The sequence below is a fragment of the Acanthaster planci genome, linkage group LG09, assembly GCF_054643075.1.
Source record: "Acanthaster planci isolate LZ-2023a linkage group LG09, COTS_SCS, whole genome shotgun sequence".
Lineage (NCBI taxonomy): Eukaryota > Metazoa > Echinodermata > Asteroidea > Valvatida > Acanthasteridae > Acanthaster > Acanthaster planci.
Genome location: NC_141785.1, coordinates 13928138 through 13946369, shown reverse-complemented (window position 1 = coordinate 13946369; position 18232 = coordinate 13928138). Strand labels below are relative to the sequence as shown.

General features: G+C 42.8%; 2 protein-coding genes across 2 annotated transcripts; one reads left to right on the top strand and one right to left on the bottom strand.

Annotated features, from left to right (window-relative positions):
• The first annotated feature begins 117 nt into the window (after positions 1-117).
• On the top strand, positions 118-13730 carry akap10 (A-kinase anchoring protein 10). Its single transcript, XM_022248186.2, has 12 exons — positions 118-281; positions 1615-1887; positions 2917-3477; positions 3727-3825; positions 5660-5744; positions 6404-6527; positions 6640-6776; positions 7701-7845; positions 8436-8707; positions 9280-9368; positions 9506-9552; positions 10279-13730. The coding sequence occupies exons 1-12, from the start codon at positions 257-259 to the stop codon at positions 10483-10485; spliced, it is 2064 nt and encodes a 687-aa protein (XP_022103878.2). The 5' UTR covers positions 118-256; the 3' UTR covers positions 10486-13730.
• tubd1 (tubulin delta 1) lies at positions 12424-18073 on the bottom strand. The gene is made up of 3 exons (XM_022248187.2): positions 17630-18073; positions 15739-16761; positions 12424-14809 (listed from the first exon to the last, which is right to left on the bottom strand). The coding sequence occupies exons 2-3, from the start codon at positions 16703-16705 to the stop codon at positions 14409-14411; spliced, it is 1368 nt and encodes a 455-aa protein (XP_022103879.2). The 5' UTR covers positions 16706-16761; positions 17630-18073; the 3' UTR covers positions 12424-14408.
• Positions 18074-18232: the final 159 nt, after the last annotated feature.

The window sequence follows — 18232 nt, the reverse complement described above, 5'->3', positions numbered from 1 at the left end:
CGCTGTTGGATGATCGGAAATCAAACCGTTGTTGTAAAGTGATCTTGGGCAGAACGAAGTGTCTGACAAGGGGCACCATAGAAAACAGCCGGCGAAGCTACGTATCCCATCATTCGTCAGTGACATGTCGTGGAGGCGGAGATGTGTGTTATTTTTTGTCGTATTTTGACGTGAAGTCATCGTACCGTAAAACTCACAAATGAGCAAATTTATCAGCAGTGTGTGGAGGAATACCATGTTAAGAACATCTTGAAGTATGCCTCTATTCAAAAAGAAATCTGGTAAGCTATTAACACGCCAGTTTCAAGTTCATTTTCATGAACCATGGTGCGAAGGAACATCACGAACTGTAGCGTGAGCCATTTCTGAGCCACCCCTTCCCCCGGACGAGCATTCATCCAGCTATATAACCCTAACGTCAGTTGTCAGAGCAGATGTGGGAATGGCCATCTTCTTTAGCTCATAATTGCCTGCATTTAGAGCAGTTTCATTCGGCAGGTGTTTACTGCTTCAGTTGGCAGTGTTTGGGGGAGGTGATAATTTTTTATTTTTTTGGAGGGGGAGGGGCAAAGTGAGGGAGGCCTACACAACTATTTTCAGAAAGAATTCCATACATGGACATCACAAATTTTTCCCAGCAGTGACAATCACCCATCAGAAAGTGATGACTTTAAAAAAAAATTTAATTTAACAAGGAAAATATTGAAGCACTTGCATTAAAACACAAGGATTTTTCAGACCTGAAGTGTGAAAATGTGTGACAGAATGTGTACATTCAATGCTGTCAAGTTTTTCCTTTTTTTTCAATTTTTTTTCCTAAATTTTCACTGCATAGATTTGGCCATTAATTGATCTTTGAAATTAAGTTGTCACTGTTGACTGGCGCTTACAGTAAGCTACAAAACAAGTTTTCAGATCTTTTTAGTTCAACAATGTCATTGCTAACTGATACTTATGGTCAACTTTAGACTTCATTACCAATGCCTGCCAGTGAAACTTGAGGTTCGTGTCACTTGCACGACTGTTAAGCTGCTCCTAACTGCAAAGCAAGGAGTCATAACGGTGAAATGGAAACATGACAGTCTGGAATTCTCACCAGTAAATTTGATTAAGTTTCCTTCTCATTGTTAAACCTATCCATCCTCAATCCTTCAGAATCCTCCAAGTGAGATTGGAGGATTTTGGAGTAGAGAAATGTGTGACTGTTTTTGAAGGGTGCATTACGTCATGGTCTTGGACCAGACCTTGTGTTGTTTGTGTTCTGCAATGCTTGAACTCAGGCCTCAGCTACATACATGTACATGTGTGTATACATTTGACATCATCTGCACTGTTTCAGGATATTCACCCTGCCTGAGGATTTTGAAGGACTGAGGCAGTGGTTACCCCTCAAAAGAACACCTGATATGAGAACTAATTAATGGAAAATTATAAAAGATCGTGTGCACATTGTGGCATTTGGAGGATTGTGAAGAACTTGGGCATGGGGGCAAGTGTCAAGAATTTTGTACCTGTAAACAAATTTAGCCATCAAGTTTGACCAAAAGTGAGATTTTTCTTCATAGCCAGGATTTATTGTATGTTATTTTGCTTGCTGTTATTTGGTGCATACAGAAAAAAGGCACTCAACAGCCAATGCACCACAAGCCAGGCCAACACCCTCGATTCCTCCCACCAGTATCCCGTCTACCACCGCAAAGCCACCCCCCTACCCCACCCAGAGGAAACTGGTGCAGACTGGCATCGGCCTGCCCAATGGTGGCGCTCTTGCCTCACTCAGGAATGAACAGCCCACGGAGCAGCAGAGGCGGGAGAGCCTGGGGAAGGAAGCTGGCCTGAGACGGGAGTTCAGCGATGAGGACAACCAGTATGGAGACTTGGGAACAGGTGAGCATGGCTGCTCTTCTTTACTCAACTGTGGTAAACCATAATGTCATTTAAGGGGCCATCCATTTTTTCCATCATTCACAAGAGTGCCCGAAGAATACTTGTTTTTGGACCCTGTCCCTTTGAGAGTAAAAGGCCCCTAACCCCCACCCCTTGTGCATATTTGTACTCCTGTGATGGTGAAAAAAAGAGGTGAAAAAAATGGATGGCCCCCTAAGAAAGGAAGTGTGGAGAGTGTTATGTTATGATCAAATCATGCAACCTTTTTTTGCATTCACTGCTTGTTTAAGTTCATGGCACACATCCTGTGGAACTTTTGATCACAAGTAGTGAAAGGGACTTGAGGGTTGTTCATGTTCAGAACCTGTTGAAATGAGTTGTTGGTATTTTAGGCACTGCTGTGCTAGAAGGTCTGAGGAACCTGGTCAAGTCACATATAAATAAACTGTCGTCTTGATGTTGGTGCACCCTGATTTCGACAGATGATGTCACTATCAGCCCCTTAGAATTGGCATACAAGAGCCTTCACGGGACGTTTTCCAATACTCAACCTCGTCTCCGTCTCAGGCTTCATTCCCAAAACCAATCCCCGATTGTGGGCCTGAAGCGTTTACATTAAATTGGATTACTGTGATTTTTTGTTCTCTTGCGTCTTATTTGATGTTTTGTGGCACTATTAGACTAATTACTGCGCTTACAGCTTCAAAGGCAGCTAGTTAAAAAACAGTTGAAGCCTGAGACGGAGCCGAAGTTGAGTATTGGAAAACGGCCATGTATTCCAATTCTAATAACGTCCATCAGTTCAAACAAATTCTTTTCAGGCATGCAGCTTTTCCTCAGATCAGCTGATTTCCTCATTTCACTCCACATCCATGCCGTTGAAAATTGTTTTGTGGTTGAAATTACGAACAAAGTTTGTCACTTCAGCTTTTGGATTTCACAGATGAATCTGATGGAATTATGTTAAGTTTGTCTGGATGCTTATAGAGTGAATACACAAGGGTTACAATTGTGGATGTTGGATTCCAGGTACTAAGCAAGTTGTCAACACTGAGCTGGAGACCAAATCCCGGCTGTGCCGAACCCTCCCGGAGGTGTTGCATGACAACGGAGCCTTGGCCTACTTCATCCAGTTCATGCAGGCCCAGAACGCTGTCCATCTGGTCCAGTTCTGGCTGGCCACTGAGAGTTTCTCCACGGCCTCCTGGTCCAGGCTGCGCTCGGAATCCCTCACCAATGCCAGCAAGAGCATAGCCGAGCAGAAGCCCCGGGCTGGCTCCAAGACAACTCTCACCGACAGCCTGCTACCCCAGGCCGACAGCCAAATGAGCGGCGAATCCAATGTCAGCATTCCTCATTTGTCCCAACCGAATGTAACCCAGGATGGCATGGCCAACTCGGGCCAGAACAACAATGACCAAACTGAAAGTAAGGAACCAAACAGTCAGACAAACGAGGCAAATGTTAAAACGCACTCCAGAGCCAAATCGGACTCGCTTATTGCCATTGAGCGAACGAAACCCGAGGCCAGTCCAGCTGAGCTTGGCCACAGAAGAACCAACTCATGGAAAGGTGTTGATCCAAGAACAGGTAGGGTTTTAAAATAATGGCAATTTAACAAAAAATAATTTTTTTATTCGAAAAACAAACGAAATTAAAGAGAGAAACCTTGATTAGAGAACAGTTAAAATTTTTACAGAATAAGAACATTATTTTGGAAAGTCAAAGACTGGAAGACATAAATCCCAAATGGAAGAAAACACAAAGACCCCACAGAACTATCAACAGTTGACATTGTCTGTTTTCTGTCTTCTTGTTCATCTTCCCATTGTCTTACAGCTGTCGAGAGGGATGCATCCAACATCTTCACTAGATATCTGTGCAAGGATGCACCTCTGCCCGTTGGAATTACTGATGAAATCAGACTGGACGTTATTGGTAAAAATACACAGACTTTTGGTTCATTTTTTCAATGTTACAAGCAGGATGTTTATCAGGTTTTCCTTACAGAAGTTGTAAACAGGTGTATCTGAGAAATGTCAGGAAGTTTGTTTGGGTAGCATAGAAAACTGATAAACTGTGGCTTGGATGCTTGTTTTGAAATTACCTAATTGGAGTCAGCAGTCAGCATACATGTAGCATATGCATTTGGCTTACCCTTTGTCGGTGATCGAAGTTGACACCATGATGTGCTCATTCATTGTTTTGTAAGGTCACAACCTTCGTCTATTTTATAGCAAAACCAAACAAAAGTTGTGACTACTCAAATGTAAGAAACAAGATACACTACTTAATGTGTCTATTCGATGAGGCTTAAAGTCTGGCTTGAGTGCACTTGTGAGACCACTGTTGGGACCTTTCATGGGGCCAATGATTTTCCTCAATCGCGGATAACGTATGGAATTCACAGAATCAGCCTTTTGAAATGGAATCCACTGCTTTAAACGGAACTTGCAAAATTTCCCACTAAGAATGGTTTCAAAAATACATATAAAGAAAGCTTTCTGCCAAGTACTACAAATAAATGCCTACCAAACCCTTTTCAAATGCCTGCTTTTAATGAACGAATTATGCTGGAAACATGCTAAATTGCACCACTCCACCACATGATTGGGTTGTCCGCACTGGTACCAATACTTGCAAGCGCTATGGCGTGCGTTAGCCCCATGCGTGCAGCGGCAGGCGGCACAGTGCAGCGGCCCGGTATGGTACACACATTGGCTGTTCACACGTGCACCATACTAGCAATGAAATCAAGGCGCAAACAAGTTCATACTCACACATATGACTATTGCACAGGTGGGGAATTCAGACTGGGAATCTGCATAGATGCCTTGAGACAAGGCTAGTACCACATTGCAAAACAATTAAACTGCGGCAGCAAGAGAAAGACAAATTGCATATTTCTTGCATTAAACAAAACTTGGTAAGCTTGGTGTACTATCGCTGAATGGGCCCTCGGAAGTGTTCAATGAAGAGTGAAGTTTTCAGTCACAAACATAAACTTTAAGGCTCAGATTTAATGTTAATTCTGCCAAATAAAATGGCGGGTCGATGTCCAACATTAAAGATTATGATCAACGACTGTTGCATGCAAGACCTACTCTGTAACTTCACTGTAAATGTACTTGTATGTAATCTGATTTTATACACGAGGAGTGGCACATGAATTGTCCGTTTTCGGGCACTGGGCGACGATCAGAGATTGCATTGCTCAACCTTGAAAACGGCTCTTTAATCTGTAACACGTATAGAATGCTTACCATGCCCTGGGTATAAGAACTTTCTGCTAGTCTTGTTTCTGCCGCCACAGCTATAACTTTGGGAACTCGTAGCATGGATATGAGCCAAGTTTGTGCTCCGGAAGCATCACATCATTTCTTACTGTGCACGTACATGTGCACACTGACAGAGGTTTTGTGGCCTTTTTTCATAGTTGACTATGCTGGCAGTTTCCGATATTATAGAGTGGGCTTCCAGGTATAACACATTAACATGTACTTAGACTTGGACTTTAGTACTCAGACTCAGCCCAGTACTCAGCCTTGAATGTACTTTTACTTGGTGCTTTGGACTCAGACTTATCACCAGTGCACTTGTACTTAGCCCAGGACTCAGCCCCTAAAATACTCAGAGTATTCTGTACTCGGATTTGAGTATTAAACTCCAGCACAGGCTCTAACCTGATGATTCCTAATTTGATCAGATTTGGCTGGTGTGCATGTTTGATGTACCACAAATAAGAGAGTAATTTCTTTCCATTCTGTTTCAGCCAAAATGTGTCCACAGGAAGGCTGGCTAAATCCAGACTGCTTCAAGACAGCACAGAACTTTGTGTTTGATTCCATGGAGATGCAGTAAGTGAATGCGTGAGAGCTCATTGATTGACAACTTTAATACCAATCTTTACCTGCCATTTCCTGCAGAAAATACTCTGTGTAGCATGATTACAATGGCCAGGAAAAATCTGGGTCCAAATCAGATGGCTATGGCTAGGAGTAACACATGATTTATGGAAAGTGGCTGCAGCCGCTAGCCCTGTGGCTTCCATGTGTGCCTGTGTCAATCATGGCCGCTGCTATGACTTTTTCGACATTGCTATAGGCTGACTGATTCACATACATTTGCAATCATTCTGGTGTGTGAATTATACGTAGTTCGCGGGACCAGTTTTGAACTTAATGCTCACAAAAACAAAATAACAGAAAAGAGCTTTAGAATGATGGGAACTGATAGCTGATTTGGAGTGGTTGAGAGTTTTTAAGGGTGTGTTCAGACATGGAGATGTCTTGAGTGGTGTGGGATAGTGTCTTGTACTTATTTCAGGTGTATCTCCGATGTAACGGAAACGTAATCCTCTCAAAGTTAATACGCTGTCTGAACATGGTCTGAATTACATGTACATATAACATTTATGTATTAAATTCTTTGCATACCGTAATGCGTAACTTGTAAATGTATTTTGGAGAATTATTGAAGCAATTCAAATATCATCAATTTTCCTCATTTTATGCAGCTTTTTCCAGCCATTCCTAAGGAGCGAGTTCCACTGTAAATACCAAATCGACGTACTAACCACAGGCAAGGCCTACCTTGCCGACATTCTGTATAATGACACCGCAACATTCTACTTCATGGAGGTAAGTTAACAGCCTCTTGGATTTCATTCTTTTCTGGATAGGTCACCCCTCCATGAGAACCTTACACTTATAGTGTAATGCCCTGATTGTCTGGTTTGATTCTTCCCCTTAGTATATGGAACAGGAAGGTGTTGTACACCTGCTACAGTTCTGGTTGGCTGCAGAGAACTTTCAGAAGCACCTGCTGTCCCAGCAGGGTCAGTATGACAGCGGAGAAGCACAGAGTGACGCCATGGTGTTATATGATCAGTAAGTGTGTTTGCATTAACCCTCCTTTGGTTTTACAGCACAATTGTGCACAAATGCCCACAGTCACTGGTGAGCATGTATTTTCTATATGGAACTCAAACATGCACAGGTTCAGTGTGTACACAGTAGATTGCCAGCACAAGATGACCCAGGGTCTTTTATGCAGTCCTCTTCACTGCATTTGGTTTACTGCACAATTATGCGCATGAAACAGTGAAGCACAGTTGTTGGGCAGCACAAAAGTGCAATCTGATATTCCTGTGAGGGACTGTTGGTGCAGTGCACAACACGACACAGCTGTGCTTCTTTAAGGTGTTTACCAAATAACCCAAAGAGTGACTTCAGCATAGGAGGGTTAACCCTGACGATCCCCCACCAGCCAAACTCCAACACCATTGCCTTTTGAACTCTGTGAGGATGAATACTTCACTAGTAAACTGACTGGGTTTCGTGTGAGATGAGGCATACGACAAATAAACCGAGTCCAACTGTTTATGGGCACGGTTTACTAAATGGTGTTGTGATTTGCAAGGATGAGGAATGTTCCAAGTAAATCACTCTTAGGAGTTGGGGTTAAGACTCCTTTGTGACCTCTTGCGACATGAACCTTCAAGTCATATTTTCAAGCATCTCAACTTGACTCATTGAGTCTCGAGCTTGATCGAGAAAGGGTACAATTTCCTTAGCAACCGAGGCTCCTTTGGTCAGAATTGAACTTAGCTGGTTCATGAACGACTAGGAAATGCAAGCGTTATGGTCGAATTGCTACCAACAAAATGAACACTCCCGATCAGCATGGATCTTTTCAGCCAATGAGGGGCTGCTCTGCTTGGGGCGGACAGAGACCTGGGAAAATTCTGTGCACAACTTGTGACTTAATTTGAGGGATTTTTAAAAATCTGTTGTCCTTCACCCCCACTACAGATACTTCTCACTCCAGGCTACATGTCCGATTGGCTTTGATGACAGTATACGGCTAGAAGTGGAGACTAACATTTGTCGGGAGGGTGGCCCCCTGCCTGACTGCTTTGCCACGCCCATGCGCAAGGCCTACACCACGTTAGAAACGGTAAATCTCAGGGCCATGTCACCGTATCTACTTCAGTCATACTCCATTAGTCTGATGACTGGAATGTCATGATCTGTTGGGCAAATTATTGGCACACAATGCTTTACAGAAAAAAAAAAGGATTAGAGAAAGCAACTCTCATCATCAAATATAGTTTATGTTTTACTTATCATTTGTTTAAACTGGGTAAATCCAATCTGTTACAAACTGTTCTTCCAGGGCCACGGAAAGGAAGACAGTGATGGAAAGTTCAGTTGTACAAGTGGGAAAAATCCCCAGACAAATATTCTGGGTGTACCCATGGAATCATGTAGGGACTGAAAACCCGATCCACGGCCTGGTTGGGATTTGAATCCAAGCCGCTGGGGTGGAAGGCAAGGACAGCACGGCTGCACCAATCTGACTCCCCAAATTGTTTTTGTTGTCATTGACAGCCTTCTAAACATGTAATATGGTTTTTTGATCTCTGACTTTTCATCAAGCTGCATATGAGCATGTTCTGACATTTTTTAAGCAAACCACTGTCGTAAGGTGTGTGCCCGTAATTGAGATTGTACGTTGTTTGTGGGTTGTTTCTCCACCTGATTCAGGTGTACTTCCCCGGATTCCTACAAAGCCAGCTGTATTACAAATTTTTGTCTGAGCTCATCAACACCATCAAGAGTGAGCATGCCGCCATGTACCCGGGAGACACTTCGGTAGGAGTCGTTGGTGTGGGGGGCACGGGGTCTGAGGACAAGCCCAAGTCGCGCAACACCCTCTTGGCTGAGGGCAACGTCAAGAAGTTATTTGAGGAGAGCGAGATGAACATGGAGAGTCTGGACTCTAATCCCGATCTGCTGTGGCAGAGGCCAGACCACGGGTGAGTTTACGCATCTGTCCAGAACCATGCTCCTTGGGCAGGTGCCTTTGGAATAGTTTGCCAGATGAGTCACAGTTTCTCAGATGGGGTGCAAGTGCGTATGTGTCTTCAACCAACCCGAAGGTGCTTGTCCATTGACATTCAGCATCTGAACAATTTACAGAGAATTTCTTTCGAAATTGTATAATAAGTGGAAAATGGATGCGGATATGCAAGGGACCAAAATACATGTGAAAAGATGGTTTCACTCGGCTAGATCCTTCCAAATCATTTTGGTGTTTATTATTAAGAAATGGCTTGTGTGTGATCGCATGGACCTTCAGTGTCTGCCTTACTGTAACTGGGTGATTACCTTATACTCTGAAAGAAAGTTATATAATATGCTCAAATAATAGGACAATAGTCATCCCAGCCATCATTTATTTTGGGGGCAAAATACCTCGCTCAAGAACAGAACACCTGACTAGTTACAGATTCGTGTCACCTGGCCCCCCAGTTGTTGGTCATGAACCGTCCTGATGAGGCCAAGCTTCCTTCTCACAGAAATTTGTTTTTTTTGTTTCTCATGCTAGAATGATGACGTTTGGTAAGGTGAACCACCTTGGCCAGTATGTTGCTGAGTACGAGCCAGACCCAGAGGCCATGAACAAGAAATCCTCAAGTGAGTTTGTCACAGATGTTTGGAATGAACTGGTGTCTGTTTGGAAAAAAACTTGATAAATTTTTATGCAGCTTCTTGCTGACTTCCCAGTTGAGTGACCGTTTCCGTTGATCTCATTTTGTTTGTCCCACGAACAGGTTCGAAGTTCTCTTTGAAGAAGTTTGTGAAAGGCGAACAGGATGCGGTATGTGCGTTATTGCAGATACACTCAAAGGATGCTATCTTGTCCATTAGCAGGGGTGGATCCACAACAAAATTTGGGGGGACAAGTTTTTTTGGAGGGGGAGCCAAAAAAGGACAAAATTTTTGTGTAACCTTCTATGGCCTTTCTAAATGATGAGACAATTCTATCGCTTTCTAGGCTTTTTTTTTTAGAGGGAAGGGACATGAAATTACCTTTCTTTACTTTAAAAAATGTTCCTTTTCTTGTGAGGGCCATGCCCCCTGGATCCACCTTTGCCCACCAGCTTTGAAGGTTTTTGTGAAAACCTTGGATAGTACTACATTTCAGACATATTTGAACTTACTGCCAGTCTGACAAACATGAAGAGAATACCTGACAAAACATAGCTCCAGAAACACCCATCTACATGTGGAGGAATGGGCAAGCATAATGCAGAGGTAAACTTGTAGATGGTGCATGGTAGCTCAGTGGGAAGACGTCTCTGTATGGAGAATTGTTGGTTCTATTCTGTGAACAACCATTCATGTTTCAGCCAACAGAGGAGCCAAAACAACAACTGAATAATGTTTTGGAAATTACTTTGAAATGTTGTCTTTGGTGGCTTGTAAATCCTAAGGTAGTTTTAGTTTTCAGAATTTTGAAAATATGGGAAAAGTATTCTTCAGATGCTGTTTCCAGATGCCCTTGTAATATGACATGTGGTCTGCTTCTTGCTTTCCTTTGCAGAGTAAAGAAGAGATGGCGCTGAAGATAGCCCAGATGATCATCAATGATGTCAACATGCAGACGGGGTCATCCACTCCACCCCCTTCCCCAGCAGTGAAGCCCCACCCAGCCCCAGCCAGCAGGGGCTTGTCCCCAGGTCACAGCGTTCCCCTCGGAAGCCCGCGGGTCAAATTTAACGAGGTCAGCCACCAGTCGTCTTCATCATGACGACAGCAAACAGAATCTTTCCTTGTATTAGATCACCAAGGCAATGCCATGGTGACAGCGTTGTCACAAATCACTGGGTTGACCTGAGAAGCGTCACCTAGACACTGGTGGTACTTTCTGTCCAATCCTTTGTCAATGTCAGTAAATTCAAATGCTTTTGTGTTTTGACTGTGAACAGCACTCGCCAAGAAACCAAGCAATTGTAAAGAAATCAGTTAACACACACATGGCTGGAAACCAGCAGAAACTGCTGGTCATTTGGATATATGGGTTTTGTATGGAGAGAAGCTTATCGATAAAAGACAGACTCTTAATAAAATAATTCTGGCTACCTTGCAACAGAATTACACATGCAATGCAAGAAAATTAGTACGGCTTCTTAAGTGGTCACAACATGTCTTGCTTTTTTCTCTTATTGAAACAAAACAAAAAACTGATCTAAGCAACATTTCTGTGGGTCTTTCTTTCATTTCATAAATGAGATACAACTGCCGCTTTTAGATTAAACCAAAAAATCAATATTTGTTGATTTCGTGTGCTCAAAGACCCTGAAGAAAACCATGTTTTCATGGTTTGCTGCCTTCTTTCCAAGGTAATTCAAAGCCGAACAGAACCGTTCTATCATGGCAGTCCTCACAAAAGCAGTTTAACAAGAATTTTATTAGAAAGAGGTCACTCTTTGCTAGCAATGGCAGAATTCAGGGCTAAAGCAAATTGTGCAGAAGCAATAGCACACATAATGGGAATGCGCAAGTTGCTTTTGAACTTTTTTGAGATGGGCAGATACGAGTCTACGTGATTGGTCAGAAGGAAAAGTCATCTAGATTGCCCTCAGTGGTGCTCTCCATCCTGAAATCATTTTGTGTTTTCTAACAGAAGGTTCACATCTGCAATGCATGGCTGCTTTGTGTATAAATATTTTTCTGAATGTGTGGAACTCCACAGAGATGTAGTTCTGGAAAAAGGACACCATTCCTATTCGTATTCTTAAGGCCCAACTCAATTTTTTTGATCATCGGCTTCTAAAAATAAAACAAGTACAAACAGCTTATTTTTGGTTGCAGGTAATTGCAAAGTTAGTAAAACATCAGTAGGTATCACGTAGCACATGCGTCAGTTCAGTTTCCCCCTGCGGGAATGGATACACCTATCATGTTCCTCAAGCCAGTCTGACCTGTCACTTTGTTGAGCCCAACACATTAATATTCACCCAGCCCCCCCCCCCCATTTCACCCCACGTGTGGCACCAATTAAAACATTTCTTTTTGGCGCTGACCACCTGGGACGTCGCAGATTATTGGACAGGAAGTCATCCCCATGCCTTTGCCATTACTGGCCAGCAATTGATTTTCCCACCCTTTCCAAAACTTTGCAAAGAGTATCAACTTTCCCCGTGGCGTCCCTCCCTGACAGTGTTTGTGCAATGTAGGAACAAACACGGGAAACTGAAGTCTCCAGTCGATGGGGGAAAAAAACGAACTCGGATGGCAGGTGAATGGCAGTTACCCAACAGTTTGAGTAAGTTTATCTCACATCCTGTAAGGGGAGGGAGCATTATTGTGCTGATGACCCTGGGGCGGTGAACCCAGGGGTTTACCCTACATAAATAAACTGCTGCTCATTGGAAATAGGCAAACCTGGCTTGTGTTTGGTGAAAATAACCAGAAACGGGCAATGACTGGTACAGCCCACTCCCGTTCATTTCCAATTGTGGCTGCAGATTGTTCTGCAATTTTTTAAGCTAACGGGGAGGCAACAACGTAGACAAGGCAGGGGATTGAACCTCAAGCAAGTCAAGGAAAATACACATTTTGTGGAAATTCCCAACTTCCTTGCCTATTGTTCTTCAAGAACCAGTTGCTCATTGGTCGCCTTGTTTGACTTGACTACAAGTGAAGCCTAGATTCAGTCAGCTCGATATTGTCAACAGAATTCTGGTTTGGAGTAAATCAGCAGTAAAGGCTAATTTATTTTATTATCTCAATAGTGGAGTACCTTTCAAAACTTCTGAAAAACACCAACTGTTTTGAATAAATGTTTACACTGCGTACTCGAGTGGATTGCCAATGATGCCACTCAGTTCTGTTGAAAACTCACTTTAATTCATTCCTGCTTAGGTTTTTTAATATAAATGGATTATATATTACTACTTGCCAAAGTAATTATTTTGTGAAGTGATTGTGTAAATTTTTATTACATGTAAACCAATTTACCTGTCCATGTCAAGTGTGGTTTGTTGCAAGTCAGTAGAACTATGGAATAATTTGGCAGCCAACATTATTTATAGCGTGTCACACGGATAAAAGTGTTAACGAATTCAGTAAATTTTAGTAATAATTTATAAGTGAGAAGTATGAGCCCCTGAAAAATGATAGGATTAAATGTTGCACGCTGCAGGTCATGTCTTTAAACATCCCAGCTTCTGGGATGAATTATATCACACAGTAGTTTTGAGTACTGTTTTGGGAGTAATGTTCTTGTAATAAAATTGAGTGGTCGCTGGAGATGCCAGCACTTTTCCTCATGCAAATCAAGCCCAACCCTAACATCCCACCTTAACTGTAGTTAGGGGTCATCCATTCTTGCATCATTGTTGTACAAAGCATACAATGGGAAGGTGGTAGAAGAGCCATGTAAACTTGACACGTTTTGTTTTCTTTTCAGTTTGTTTAAGGGGAAGGGGGGCTCAGTAGAGGATTCTCTTTGCACTCGTGACAATGATGGAAAAAATGGAGGGCCCCTGAAAACTCAAGGCTAATGTTGATTTTGCCTGTGGCTCTATACCCAAGTTGAATACCAAAGATCTGTACAATTCTGGGAAGTAACGTCACTACTTTTTTTTTCCCCAAAAGCTGGTACTTGTGATGATTGTGAACTGCTTATTGCTCTAAAGTATTGTGACCCTAAAACCCCTGATTCCAACACTATCATACAGCTATCGTAGTGTGAGCTTTTGTTTTCGGTTCACATCGAAATTGATTAAAGAGAAAAGGGCAAAAAGGAAAGAAAAAGCTGCCTGATCATGTTGGATTTAATAGCAGGATGATGGTAAATATGCAATTGTACTTCCATTGCTCAACCCGAAAGTCAACATGTTTCAGTTCAATGTGAGTATGATATTTCTACAATTTCCCATCCGAATAGTTTTTGTACGTGTACAGTAAAAGATAGAGCAGACAATTATATATAAGACAAATTGTATGGACACCCTGAAAACAAAATAAAAATCTGAATATTGATAGGAATTCAGTTGGTTTCAGTTTGGTTTTTGTTTGGATTAAACAGATTGTATTGAGGTGAAGTCATGCAACTTTGCTTTGGGGCTTCTATGCTTCGATGTGTCTCCAAGATAGTTGGTAACAAAATTAGAGTTGTGTGAAAAATATTTAACAATAATATTTGTTGAAATTCCCTGTACTTGGAATTATTTCTTGTTGGTCGCTCTCGTATCATTTATCCCTGAACAAATATTTTCTTCACACGTCTACAAATAAGATATTGACAGAATACTTCAATGAACCTGCATGTATGCACATTAAAGGGGGGGGGGATTTTGCAAGATTTCTGTGGGGCTAAGCCAATCTTCCAGAAAACCAAATCAACACTTGCTTTGGGCTGTTTCCAGTGTAATAATCAAGTTAAGGACTAATTCAGCAACTAGAACTATAAGCAATTACTGTGGTGGCACTACAATCATGGATGAGTAGTACATGTTTGTTACACTCCTCTTCAACCAACAGGTGTTATGACTTGCATAAATGCACTTGGAAGTCTTGGATCAATGGATACCACTGCAGTGACGATGTCTCCTTTATTTTTTGTGTTCACTGGCTTAAGTGTTGGGATTCTAAGACATGTACACAGAACTGAAACTTCCAGACTAGTTTGACCCGTTTTAGACGAGTTTGACGGTCCCATGATCATTACAGCTGCTTGTAGTTCTGCACCACTTGCTCCAGCCCAGCAAAGCAGTCGATAAATTCCTCCTCAGTCATGCCGTACCTCGTGTACCAGTGGACGTAGGCCCGCATGGCAAACATGTCCCATGCCTTGCCTAGCACCAGGTCCAGGGGCCCCAGTGGGGTCTGGCAGTTGCTCAGAAGGCCGGCCGTCTTCTCCTGCCCGCTAAAAGGGTGCTCCTGGCACTGGGCGGCAAAAGCCGCAGCGTTGGGCACCCAGTCGGCGTAGAGCGAGCTGCTGTTGAAGTCCACAGGGTCTGCCCGGTCTGATTCCTTGCCGCGGACTGTCAGAAGGGCAGCCAGGGACTTGTTGTGTTGGCTGGATGGTGAAGGTTTGGATGGCAACTTCACATGCCAGTTGATACCTGCACAGAAAAGTTTCAAATCAGAATAATGATTGATAAAGACCTTGATATTCCAAGGGCTAAGTGCATCTGCACAGGTTACCCTTAAGAACTTCCTGTGGTGGTTTCTGCAAACTAAAAGTGGCCACTTACACTAAGTTACAGTAGATGAATTTAACACAAAGCATGTTACTAAATATGTTTGTGTGGACATTGAGCATTCCCATATGCACAGTCTCTTTTATCAATCCACTCTTCTTTGAGTTACCTATATATCAGTTGGCAACTGATGCTTCTTTCCCAAGCATCCTATCAGGTAGCCTGGATTATGGACATACATTGTAACTTGGCCTTGTTACCTAACTTCAAAGGGAAATATGCCAGGTTTATAAAATCTATAATGAAATCTTGTAAGAGAATACATTCGGACTTTGATTGTCTGGGGAAAAATCACAGAGACCTGCAATGAGAAAAGTGGTTGAATTTTTTGGTAAGCAATGTGGTCCCCATGAAGTGAAAAAGTGAGCATGCACATCTGTAACACAAGCATGCAACCTGGATTTTGACAAAAACGAGGTACATGTAATTCCAATCTCTACAAGACTCCGTACAGTGTATTTCAATTTTTAATGGCATGAGTGTGCAGTGAAAAATAAGGGGACAGCTGATCCAAGGAAAAATTGCATGCCTGCTAACACGATCTTATAAATGTGCAATGCTTACGTATGCATGTGCTTATAAATGTTGGGCAAGGTCGGTTTATCATTGAGCTATCCCGCCACCATCGGTTGATCACCCAGTCTTTGTACATGTAATTCACTACTCTGAAAGACTGTTTAGAAAAAAGGGAAATGAAGTCTGAGATTTCCTACAGGATTGACCGACAGCACAGCACAACTGCCTGATCATGCAGATCTACTGATCAAGCTCAACACTCATCACGTACACACCTTCTTCTATTACAGTTCCAGTTACCAGCATCTGTCTTAGTCTGCTGAGAAGGCTACGATAGTTGAATGTACTGAACGCCAACGCTGCATCTGAGACTTGAGGGACACTACGCAGTGTCAGCAGTTTGTATTCTGGATGAGGGACAAGATGTTCCATCATGAATCCCAACGATGTAGGCCTCCTGGCCGACGATGTTAGGAATGCCGGCTGGAAAGCGACGCTCATGTGATGCGCGATGAGCTTGTTCATGTCTTGGAAGGAGACGTTCTGCTTCAGCATGGTGGCGTGCTGGCCACAGATCGTCCGCATTGCATCATTGTGGGAGATGAGGACTGCATCGGCTGACTGGTACAAATGTGCCAGCGAGAGGATGGCGTTGTAGTTCTGAAGGATGACCTCCCCTGTTCCATGCGGCCAGATTAGGTGATTGAAAAGGAAGGCATGGGGGTAGTGGTCCTGCAGCATCTGGGTGATGCGCGTACCAACACCCGATCCAGTGCCTCCCGCCACACTCATGAGGGTCAGGAATCCGGCAAAGGCGTCACACTTCTCTACCTCCCGCTGCACTCGTTCCAGAACCTCCTCTTCAACTCGGGGGCCCTGCTCGAAGAATCCATCCGCCCAGTTGTTACCTGCACCTTGCTTCCGGGAGACAAGTTGCTTCCTGTCGTACTGCCACAACCCTGATTTCTTTGCCTGTGAGGCAACATTTTGCACGACCTTTCCTTCCATGTCCACCAGCACCGCTCTGGCAAAAGGGATGTTTGCCCTTGGACCCTCACTGCTGTGTTGAAGGAATTCATCTTTAGGGTTGTAGAAGAAGCGCCGAAGGCTCTCCGACTGGTAATGAACACTGTGGTTAGATTTCTGGTCCTGCTGGCTGGCCAGATCAGTCATAAGAGTTTGAAAGAACTGATGCCCGACTTGATTTCCACACTGACCAAGCTGCACTGTGACAATAGACATTCTCAGATTCCAACGGCATCTCCACTCAAAAGACAAACTGTTAACCTAGGTATAATCTGAGATAAAAGAGCAGGAAACCTGATATACTGGACAAAGCATGTAATGACACAAAAAATGTAATCCAATAGCAAACTGAAACTTTATCTGATTATAAAAAAGAGACAAAACAAAAACGGCCGCAGATACTTGAGATTTGAACCAGTACTGAATTGCTAAATTTTTTTTTGCCAGTACGCAACTGAATGTGCAGTGTTTTGGGGGACTAAGATATTTAACCATAAGAAATTGTCATCTGGTTCCATGCTCACATTGTAAATGTGTATTCACAAGATGGAATTCAGTCCCTTTACGTGATTTCAGACTTAATTGTTTTAAATAAAATTCTCCAGAGTGAAAACCCATGAAAAAAAAGTGTGTTATCCTGTCCTTTACCTTGAAATTCAATTAAAAAAATTAAAGGAAGACACATGTGTTGGGACTTAAGATGGTAGAATAATTGCAACCTGCCTGCTTGGCCTGGCATTGCAGGAAGTGTATGCCATGACTACATGCTCTCTAAACTTGTTTGCTAGAGAACCGCCTGGCCACTCATTCACTTACTTTCAAAGGGGAACAGGGCTTGTTTTTAGTATCGGTTTGATGCCAGTTTTTTTATGAAAAGCAATGAGTGACCTGATGCTGCCAATATATATTGTGCACTTCAAAGTTATGGAACGAAAAACCTCACTGCCAGCATGAAGAAAGGAATCCTTCCTCCATGCTGCCAGCGATGAGTAATCTTGACTGCCCCCAGCATGCCCAAGTCCAGCTTTAAACGTCAGAATGTTTAGAGAAATTATCTCAACATACGAAAAGACAGGTACCGGGGTAAGAAAAAAAAACAACAACAAAAAACAAAACACTTTGTTTACTCAATACATGTACCTGAATAAATCCCTGTAATTTGAAGGAGTAGCCATGGTTGTTGATCCCGTGTTAGTGAATTTTTGTAAATGTTTGTCCACAAATTCAACCATGTCACGGTAACCATCGGTCATTGAGCCCAGCTAGAACATGGAGGAAATTCCTCAATGGCTAGTCTGCTAGTCGTAAAGCCTGCATCTTCCATCATCAGAGGTGATAATATTCTTGAGCGTCCAGTGATCCGTGAGGACTGTAAGAAGCACAGTCAGAACTACACAGCTAGGCTGAACATAATAATGATTTAATCATGTGGAAAATTAAAATTTCCCGCTTTACGAATAACACGATCCAACCACTACGTGAGCGCAATGAGTAGGCCTAGCCAGCTGATCATAACTAGAAAACTAGAGCTTCGTGAGCATGTACATGTACGCTCTAGTAGAAAGTACAGTGCAGTGCCGCGCGCTTGAAACAATTCGAGTCATGGCGCCCTCTATAGACTTTGACATTCAGACTATTGGATTAGTAGACTGGTATATTGTACTTGGGTCAAGGCGCGTCTAAACTGGGACGGTTTCTAACGTCATCGACGCCGTTCAATTTTTCGTACAAGAAGCATTAAAA

What these genes read in the sequence shown, in the direction of transcription:
- akap10 (XM_022248186.2), top strand. Translation starts at nt 257, where the DNA reads ATGCCTCTATTCAAAAAGAAATCTG. An exon ending in GCCATGGTGTTATATGATCA is followed by an intron (nt 6,777 to 7,700) that starts GTAAGTGTGTTT and finishes CCCCCACTACAG; the next exon opens with ATACTTCTCACTCCAGGCTA. An exon ending in TGGCAGAGGCCAGACCACGG is followed by an intron (nt 8,708 to 9,279) that starts GTGAGTTTACGC and finishes TTCTCATGCTAG; the next exon opens with AATGATGACGTTTGGTAAGG.
- tubd1 (XM_022248187.2), bottom strand. Translation starts at nt 16,705, where the DNA reads ATGTCTATTGTCACAGTGCAGCTTGGTCAGTGTGGAAATCAAGTCGGG. An exon ending in TGGAACTGTAATAGAAGAAG is followed by an intron (nt 14,810 to 15,738) that starts GTGTGTACGTGA and finishes TTTTCTGTGCAG; the next exon opens with GTATCAACTGGCATGTGAAG.